Source organism: Aegilops tauschii, chromosome 1 (assembly GCF_002575655.3).
Source record: "Aegilops tauschii subsp. strangulata cultivar AL8/78 chromosome 1, Aet v6.0, whole genome shotgun sequence".
NCBI lineage: Eukaryota > Viridiplantae > Streptophyta > Magnoliopsida > Poales > Poaceae > Aegilops > Aegilops tauschii.
This window is the reverse complement of record NC_053035.3, coordinates 321,157,607-321,167,824: the sequence shown is the minus strand read 5'-3', so window position 1 is coordinate 321,167,824 and position 10,218 is coordinate 321,157,607. Positions and strand designations below refer to the sequence as shown.

Sequence of the window (10,218 nt, the reverse complement as noted above, 5' to 3'; positions counted from 1 at the left end):
AATAAAAAATTTCTACCGCACACACAATATCATGCTGCTGGAAATAGATCACGGGATCAGGTTTACCACTAGACATGCAGTCACCATAGCGGAAGAAGAGTTGGCGATGCATGTAGTCGATCTCTTGGGGCGTCTCCTCCTCGCGTCGGCGATCTCCCGCGGACAGTGAAGACCCGCGAACGGTGATCTCCCGCAAACGGTACCTCGCGGATCCCTCAAACGGTTCGTCCGAGCACCGCTAGTGCGATGCCTCCAAGGTATCCACACGTGCGGGGTGCAGCATTGGGCGGCGGACTGCTAGGTCCAGTCGCATGGCATGGGCATTGGGAGTTGCGGCGGCGGCTGTCCAGGGTGGAAAAAGATCAAGCCTAAGTGGTGCGCCCACTCCCCTTTACATAGACCTCAAAGGTGGGCTCAACACTTGAGCCCACTAGGAGTCTACTTCCGAGGCTACCTAGCTCAAGTACTTCATCAAAAACCTATTTTTAGTTAAGTTCTAATTCATGTCAAGAAATTTATATTAATTCCAGTCAACAATGTGTCATGCACACAGAGTTTTGGAAATATTATTATGCTCCCACTTACTTTCTAAACACAAGCATCTTCACTATCCTTTGATGAAATCAAACTCTTTGACTATTTCATCAAAATGAAGATTCCAACTCCATTATGCTTGCTTTTGCCCATTACTGCATCTCTGAATTTGCAGACTCACTAGCATCCTCTGGATCGACATAATATCTTGGACTATATCATATACATGTCCTTGGTTGTATTTTCATCTCATGGTAATCCTTTTGGCGTCCATATATCTCCTAATTGAAACATGTATTAATTGCTATTATAACTCGAACTGACTTTAAACATCGCTACGGTGAGACAATCCCTTCGTAGTTAACTCCTTAAAAAATTTATAAGCAAAAAAGTCAAGTTTTATAGATAAAACATTTTTATCTGCATTAGTTTATGGTTCCGTTAATATTCGTTAGACTCTAAATCTTCAGGAGGGTTACCAAGATCTAATCTTGAATCATTTAAATGGATACTATCATCAATTATTTTGGCATTTAGCAAATCTCGGAGTCAGGCCCATCTACACACTTCCTTGTGTACCATAGGAATACTATTGTCTAACAGCAATATCGTGTTTGCAGACCTTTAGATGTTTGCATGAGTTTTGCCTACGTGGTTCAGCTGCAAGTTTGACCGAAGCCTATACATCTTATGTAGAGGCTTCCGTATCAGTCGCAATAGGAAACTCCAGAACTATTTCAAAGTTTCAACTGATGACAAAGATAATGTTATCTCATCTAGCAGCACTATCCTCCCACTCACTCTTTTGCAAGAAAAAAATTCTTCAAAATATACTGCTCTATTTGGCAAAAACTTTGCCTCGGTATAGTGTGGGAGGAATACCCAAAAGTTTGGGATAACCTACAAAATAACACATTCTGATTAGGAATAGGTTTGTAGAAACTTTACAAATGTCTCATATTCCAAACGTTAAGAAAAAACAAAACATGGTTTGACGTACCATACCATGGCGTTGTCGGTTTCTAAGAACCTACATATGAGTTGTGAGCAACACCCTTTGAGATTTCGGCCACGGGCTGAACACGTCCAGCAATCCTAAGTCACTGATGAATGTGGTGGATGAATTATATATGAACACAAAGAACTACCCAGGTTCGGGCCACCTTCTTGGTGTAATACCCTACACCTGCTTTGTTTTGTATTGCAATGATATGGAGCTACAATGTGTTTGTTTCAAGATGAGAAGATCGGCATGTGTTGCTTCTGAGGCCAAAAAGATCGACCCTATGTGGCTTGGGTCTCCCCTATTTATAGCTCGAGGGAGGCCTTGTCAGAGGCCGTGATTAGTTGAATATACATTAGAGTAGACTTACGTAGACTGTACTACGGGGGTGCGGTCGCCCACATCATGCTTGTACGAGTGATGATGACATCCTTCCAGGGCAGCGCGTTGCCCCCTGGACATTTGCCCTCCTCCTCCGGTATTCGTCGGGTGGCGGCGAAGTACTGCCACTGTTGCGTCGTGGGCAGCAGGCGAATCTTATCATGACCACCATGGATTCGGTATACACGGATCCCTCAGGAGTATAGGCGGGAGGCCAGAGAGGTACACCCTTAGCCTGCCACCTAGCGTCAGCAACCATCCTTTGGGCATGGGTCGCCGCTCATCTGTCTTGGGGACAAGGTTTTCTCATCCCGGGCGTATCGACCCGCCTCTTCCCAAGAAGGCCCCAAGAAGTAATAGTCGGAGCAACAGTTGGTACCATCTTCTCGGGATTCTTCGTACTATTGCAGGGCTAACTCTACCGAATCTTGCGGAGCTCTTCCAATGCTCCCCTCCCTGCACATGAAAACATACGGCCTGCTTGACCGATCAAAATCAAAAAAATAAAAGCACACTAGCTACTGTTTACCTAAACTGCATGGTACTATTTTTTTTCACGCGGTATGGTACTTTATATTGTTAACTTTCCATTGCCTTGGAAGCTAGCCAATAGCCCCCTACTAATATTTCTATAAAATGTCATGATGATATGCCGGCTCAATCTCTCGGAGATGCTCATAAGAGTATGGTGTGTGTGTGTGTGTTTATAGGAGTGAGTGTATGCTCGTATATATGGGCGCTTGTATCTGTACTGCTTAAAAAAAACACTTTCCATTGCCTTGAAAGCTAGCCAACTCCCCACAAAAAAAAAAGAAAAAAAAAAAGCTAGCCAACAGCCCCCTACTAATATTTCTGTAAAATGTGATGATGGTATCGTTGCATGATAAGAAATTCACTAGAACGCTTGACCGATCGAAGTCCACAGACAAAAGAACAGTAGCTACTACTGGTCACCTAATTGTTCGTGTTTAATTTACCCGATCCTGGCTATAGTCTCGGCATAGACCAACTCATGGGATATGATTTATCAAGCGACCATGCATGTTCCGGTCTTGCCGGTTTAAATTTATGATGTGTTCAATGCTCAATTAATTCGAAGTGATGCATCATGACCTGGCCTTAATATCTTTTGTGATACTACTGTATACTATCACTGATCGATGTGGATCAACAGCTCCCTCTTCTCTCAGGATTTTCAGATCTGACACGGGTGGTAGTAGCAAGCTAAGCTGACAAGAGTGGCAGTGGCATGCATATGGACAGCGTCATCACTCATCACTGATCGCCAAGTCAAAAGTGGAAAATCTCTATGCAAGCTAAGAATATTCTTGTAAACATATAATATGTGGGGCAGACATGAGTTTGTGATGGAGTATTGCACACTCTTTGATCGACCGATGGGCATTGCAAGACTAAAGTGTCAGGCTCACATGCCAAATGGCCCTATTTAACTCATAATGAATTAAAATTTACTTCACCAGATTTACTTTGATTTTTGCATGGACTTCTTGCTGCCTCTTATTGTAAGAGCGAGCATTTTTTTTCCTCCCTCCAGAATACTTTCACGGTAATGCTCAGTAGCAACAGGTGTAAATTAGTACTCCCTCTGTAAAGAAATTCTTTAGTAATCTAAATGCTCTTATATTTCTTTACGGAGGGAGTACTACAAAATACCATGGTACTTAATTTTCTCGTCAAGAATGAGTATGAATATCATCAACTGTGGCTAGCCAACACTTTTCTATGTCCAAACCAGAGGAAATTAGCAAGAGAGAAGACTCTGGTTCTCCAACAAAGGTATCACATGCATGTCTAATCTTGTGAAGCATCAAATGATGGCAAGTACAAAAGCTCAACGGTCAGCATCTGCTGCATCCATATGATGAGCTTCCTTTTCCAACAGTAAACAACTGTTAAGGCTGCATCGGAGGCCTGATCTCCTCCACCTCGCAGCGGCAGAGAAGCAAGGGACACAAGACACACAAGGAGGAAGTGTGTACTAGTAGTTGGGGCCTTTGTTGATGTTGCTTTATTCCTTGCTTGTAGCCACGGCACTGTGCTAGCTCTACGGCCTTTTCCCTTTCGCCCTGAAAGCAACTGAGCTAGGCTAGAGTCAATTACCAAAAGGAAAAATAAAATGCACCCTTTTGTTGTTGCCTAGTCACTGTTAACAGTTTTGAGTTGGGCACCCGCTTCTTCTTCTTTTCTCTCCAAAGCCTCACGTCTTGGGCCAATTGACATGTATGTATGCATATGTAGGAACATTTGTGCATCATTAGATATTGGGATCCATAAGTTTCTAAACCACCTTGCATTGATGGCGTTTGGTCAAGCTTAGCTACTAGTACAACAGTTCATGTCTAGCTAGGTGACCAGTGCTGGTAGTACATTGCCCTTGCGCGGCGCTAGACGAGCGTTGTGTGCTCTGATGGCTTGTGCAGAACCGCGTTGGATTGCAAAAGTGAATAAAAGTGTAAAGTGTACAATCAAACATATACTGGAGTTTTGCGGGTCTACCTTGAAGATGCCCTAACCTCTTTTCCTCCTCTAATACAAAAGGCACACAATTCTCTTGCATGGTCTTGAAAAACCCAGTGCCGGTAGTACTAATTAACAAGTATCTCGATTGTACTGTTATTAAGTGAAAACCCATGATCTAACCTTGTGGTTACGTTCAGTTACGATGGCGCTCCTGGGTCGTTCTTTTCCTAGGGGCGTCATTGTTGGAGCACATATCCTGAGGTTGTCGTCTTTGATGGTTGTTGTTGTTCTTATTTTTTGGAGTTGTTCCATTGGTCACCTTTTCCTCTTATTTTGTAATAATTTGGGTGTCCGCATCCTCGATATCTTGAATAGCTCTTGAGGTCGTAATGGTGCAGGGTAGAGTGTAATTGATTTTATTTTTTTGCGAGTGTAGTTGATATTTTGTCGGTATCAATATTTCCTTCGTCGAAAAAATGAACAAGCATGTCAATTGTAGCCACAACTCACAAGCCGGGAGTAGCCAGCACGTACTATGTGATATTCTTGTTTGTTCACGATCATGCTTCAATCAGTGTAATAGCTTTGCCCAACAAAATTATATTTGCACATATGACAGATATCATAGATACTTTAATTTCCCCTTGTCCTGTGCATCAATGCAGTGCCATGATCAGGTCCGCGATCACAACTTTGCGACAAACACTAGCGATTCAAAGATTTGCTTTAGATCCCGGGAGGTCTTGCTTTGCACTCATGAGCAGTGTGCTTTGTGGGACTCTAGTGTGCATGCAACATCTCAGGGTGCGCAGATCTTGCTGTCTCTAGCTAGCTTCCGTGTAATCTGATCTCGTGGGGGAAAAAGGATGGGGCAGCATGTTGATCAGACTCTACAAGCAAGACAAATATTAATGGAACAGGCGGACCAATCGGTACTCCGATCCTTGGTACCACTAATAACTTGCTAGTTCGTGTTGATTGAGCCCATGCTTTGGACAAAGTAAGCAGTGATGCCCTATGACTGTTCATTGTGGGAGTAATTTCAACAGTAACATAGGGTTCAACTCAGCAAATTTGCTTATGTAAAAATAATTTAATGAGAAGAGAAATAATTTGAGTAACAGAGATAGGTACTCACACTATAGGTATCATCACACATATCAAAACAAAATGAATATACAACCTATTGGATGAAGTGTTGCATGACACCACCCATATGTTACTCCCAATTATAAAGATAATAATTACGTGTTACTAGTCTAAGTTACGCTCCACTATGTGTAGTCTAATTAACATGACCCGATTGGGAACTGCTTAATTTTTTTTAGCCGAGACCCTAGAACAATTGCTCTACGGTACTTTCATTAATAATAAATTATTTACAGGTACAAAAGCAAGGTGCTGCTCAGTCCAGTTCCTTATACTCTCTGGCTTTTGAAGATTTGCCTTAATTTGCGCTGCCAAAAGCCCCTCTTTGACATAATATTGCCATCACACATGATGAGAACTGCTTAATTAGTACTGCCTCTCTACTCAAATACTTGTAGTTGGGAAACTTGTACTAATTTCCCAGCAACAAGTACTGTGGTACAGAGGGAGTACTAGAATACGTAGTTTTCCCTCCTTTCTTCGGAGAATGAATAGGCGTACCTTAATGAAGTGGCGGGAGGAGAGGGGGCGGTAAACATGGAACGGTTAGGAATGCAGGGATTTGGTATCGTACGATCAGCAACATGCCCGTCCGTATTCATACTCGAACGCTGCTTCTTGATGGCAAAGCAGCGACTGATACCTTACGACGTACGGCATGTGTCACTCTCCCCTAGTTACCCTCGTGGTTGAAGGAAAGTCAGCAAAGGACAAGCTCCTGTCCCGTAATTCCCACAGGATCGTTTACCGCCGCGGCTGTTCATTTTGACAGCTCAGTACAAACCAACCAGCATGCAGTCCACAGAGCTTACGTAAAAAGTGCGGAACAGAGAGAGAGGGAGGGGGCAGGTCGACCGCAACGGGTCACCGGAATATTTGTCACCTGGCATGATGGCGGTAATAATACATGGATCCCGTTGGTTAGCGGGTGCTGTGCGCAAGTAAACGTTTTCAGCGCTTCCTGCCAGGCACATCGATCAGCTCAGGTTACGGCTTCTCCTGATCAGTCGGTCAGATTCCGTTTTTTCACCGGGGAGGAAGGGTTATCTTGGGGCCTTTACACCCCGTTTCCTGCAAAACTCATGTGAATCCCGGTAATTAATCAGGCCAGAGCATCTACTTCTTCTGCAGCAGGGTTCGGAAACCAGAATCTCCGAGCTGGGACGGTCGCATTGCTGGCGTCATCCCGGGGCGTCCCTCGAGACTCTGACCGCTCACTCGGTGTTGGCTCGGCGGGCGTTGCTGGCCAAATTAATGGCACACGAGGGTGACAACTGCATCCAGCGGGGCGCATCAATCTTTTGATCTTTTCCCCTCTCCCCTTTTGTTTCCCCCCCCTTCTCTTTTCATGAATAGTCGGGGCTCACGCGACACGTCGCCCTCCGCTTCACCTGGACTGTAGTAGTATACGCGTACGTACGAGCGTCTCTACGCCTACGCGCGCGACAGTACATACGAGTACGTAGGCAGATGCCCCTCCCTACCATGCACCCACGTGCGTATGCCTCACCTACAAACGGCCGGATCCGTGTCCAGCGTACGCTGTACATACGTGTATGAGTGTATCGGCCGGAGCGCAGCGCAGCGCAGTGCAGTCCAGCTCGGCGAGCGGTCCATCGGTGCCGCGGTCATGCCATTGTCCGCTTGCCGACGTGGCTGCAACCAGCGGGTGAGTCACCCTCCACCATGGCCGGCTGAGAGACCCCCCGGAGGGCCATCCACCTACTTCACCGCCCGCCGTCCGATCGGCGAGGCAGGGTTGTAATTGCACGAGCCGATCTTCTCTTTAGTGTTTGGTCCCGTAGTTTTTTATTTACGCAAGCGTATTGTTTCGATGGTGACCAAATTCTAGTGTTCTAAATGCTCTTATATTAGTTTACAGAGGGAGTACTAAATTTCTTGCTATACAATTCACAAAAGAAAAACTGGGTCTTTGTTAGGATGGCGCTAATTTCATGGCATGACAACGACTCTTTGCCTACTCTAAATCATTTTTCTTACCAACAATGCTTGCTAAATTGTGGGCAACCAAAAATACATTTTTTGGTAGGGCAAACTTGGCAAAAAGAAAAAAACACATGTCCACTCATAACCTTCGTGGGCATATCCCGGCCGTCCACGTGGCACCCTGGGTGACACCGTGGTAGGGAATGGTAGATGAACTAGCACTGGAGCTTTGATTTGAGCTGACAGAAACAGAAACAGGGAGATGAGATGCAATTAAGGCGGCCGTTGTGGCTTGCCTAGCCATGAAGATGACACCCTTGCTTTGTTTGGAGGAACAGTGTTCAACTCCAGTGAAAGGGCAGAGCATGCATGCATGGTCAGCCAAGCTAGCCAGGGGCTCTGTCCGGCACATGCTTGGTAAGTGGGAGCATTAGCTTTCTCACTGGAAATGATGGCCACGCTTAAAATAACCTCCCTCATCTCTCTCTACCACAAGGAAAAGAAGCAGCAGCAGAAGAAGAATCTCATTCCCTCATCTTGATCAGCAGCAGCTTTCCAAAGCAGATGGCAAAAGGGAGAAAAAAGCAGGGGAAGCCAGAGGAAGAAGAAGAAGATGAAGATGATGAGATGCTGCACTGGAGCCACATGAGGAGTGCCACCTTTTGTCTGCACTGCCTCTGCTTGCTTGCTTGATCATGGAGGAGACCAACACTAGCCAAACAATCTCATATCCACAAATTGACATTTTAACCCCTTTTTTTTCTGCTGTTGAACAGTAAAAGAGCTTCTTCTCCCAACTTCACTTGGCAAACTAACTAATAAAGTTCAACATGGTGTTTACGACAGGATCTGAATGCTGATAAAGAAACATGAAATCGCTGGCAGTAGCAAAGCACCTCTTGTTGAGCAACATCGCTTGATGATAAACAAGTGAGGGGTGGAATAGATCAAGTTTCCAAAGTCAGCTTCAGTGGCCTCTTAACTTCGAGCTTCTCGGCATTCTATTCCTTCTTCTCATCTCAGTCTCCATGGCATCACACTCAAATGTATATATATTTTTTCTGGGGAAACTCAATGCAGTACAAAGAGTATTCCAAGCATAACGATCCACACATTACAAAGAGTACATCGCCTAAAATCTATCAAGGTCAAACCACTAGGATCCACACATTACTATGTGGTAATAGTAATAATTAACTCTCTCAGGTAACATGTAGTGGTAGTAGCAAACTTTTTTTTGCATATGTATATCACTACGTACTCCCTTGTGCTTATTAAACCAACAAAGTAAAAAAAAAAGGCAAACTAAAAAAAACACTAGTAGTAAAAGAAGGAAAAGAAAAAAAAGGCAAAGAAGAGATTACACTAGCAATTAAGTACTCCTAGTATATTTGATCATCTAGTCTTCGCAAGCATCTACTACTCCCAAAGGAGTGGCTCCTCGAGCCGGAGGTCTGCATTGACCTCCTCGACGTCGGGGAGCGGAGCCCACATGGTGGAGAACCCGAACCCGTCCTCGATGTCCAGGAGCAGGTCCGGCAGGTCGAACAGCTGCAGCTCCTCCTCCTCCGCCTGCTCAGCGGCGGCGCCGCAGCTCGTAGCCGTGGCGGCAGACTCCGGCGGCGCGGTAGCGTCCGCGCCGGCGTCGTTCTTGACGGTCTCCTCTTGGATGAGGCCCTCCTCCTCCTCCGACTGATCCGTGGACATGGGCGGCGGCGAAGACGTGAACGCGGCGGCCAATGCGGCGGCGGCCTGCACGTCCTTGGGTGCCGGCGAGGCGGCGCGCGGGAGGACGTCGGCGAGCTCCGGGAAGTTGAGGTGCGCGGACCGGGCGCCCTTGATGGCGAGCGCGGCGACGTCGTGCGCGCGCGCGGCCATCTCGGCGGTGGGGAAGGTGCCGAGCCAGATGCGCGACTTCTTGCGCGGCTCGCGGATCTCCGACACCCACTTGCCCCACGCCCGCATCCGCACACCGCGGTACACCGGGTGCTTCCCGTCGCTGCTCCGCTTGCTCTTCTTCTTCGTCGTCGTCGCCTTCCCCTCCTCCGTCTCCTCACGCCCTCCCTCTCCCTCGTCCAGCTGCCGCTTGCGCGGCGCCTCCTTCACGGCATTGGCTGCGCTCGCCGGCGAGGAGGGGCACGACGAAGAGTCCGTGACGGTGGACGAGCACGACATGGACGTGGAGCTGGTCGTATACGACGACGTCGATGACGACGAGGACGACGAGGTTTCTTGGAGCTCCCGAGCGGGCGCCATGGCCGCGTGCAGTGGGCGCACGAAGAGGGATGGAGAGTATGGTTTCGCTGCAAGCGTGAGCTCTTGCCGCTCCGCCTTGGACTTGCGGTGGTGTGTGTCTGTTCGTATCTGCAGTGGGGGGTTTATATGAGAGAGAGAGAGGTGGGAAAAAAGGTTACTGGTGAAAAAGCTAATTAAGAAACCATGGGAGGGCGATATATATGCTTGGTGCCCCCCTCGTGTTGTCCCCACTGTTTTGTTTCCAAGGGCACATGTTCATCATTGGGTTTTCGGTGCCTTGTGGTACTACATGATATACATCATCGTTTCATAAAATTGGCACCACAGATTCAACGGTACAAATTTGAGTGGTGGTGGGCTTTGGAGCTAGGACAAGGGAGAATATCAGGTGATGCCACCATTCACATGCATGCTCCCATGCTCCTAATTTTGAAAACCCACTTTTCTTTTTACAAAGAAAACCCACA

At 46.6% G+C, this 10,218-nt stretch overlaps 1 protein-coding gene across 1 annotated transcript; it reads right to left on the bottom strand.

Annotated features, from left to right (window-relative positions):
- Window positions 1-8,529: 8,529 nt before the first annotated feature.
- On the bottom strand, window positions 8,530-9,916 carry LOC109735237 (uncharacterized). Its single transcript, XM_020294445.4, has one exon. It carries the CDS (start codon window positions 9,749-9,751, stop codon window positions 8,915-8,917), a length of 837 nt encoding a protein of 278 aa, XP_020150034.1. The 5' UTR covers window positions 9,752-9,916; the 3' UTR covers window positions 8,530-8,914.
- Between the last annotated feature and the right edge of the window lie 302 nt (window positions 9,917-10,218).

Bases quoted from the DNA above. Each gene is read 5' to 3' on its own strand.
- LOC109735237 (XM_020294445.4), bottom strand. From the start codon at position 9,751: ATGGCGCCCGCTCGGGAGCTCCAAGAAACCTCGTCGTCCTCGTCGTCA.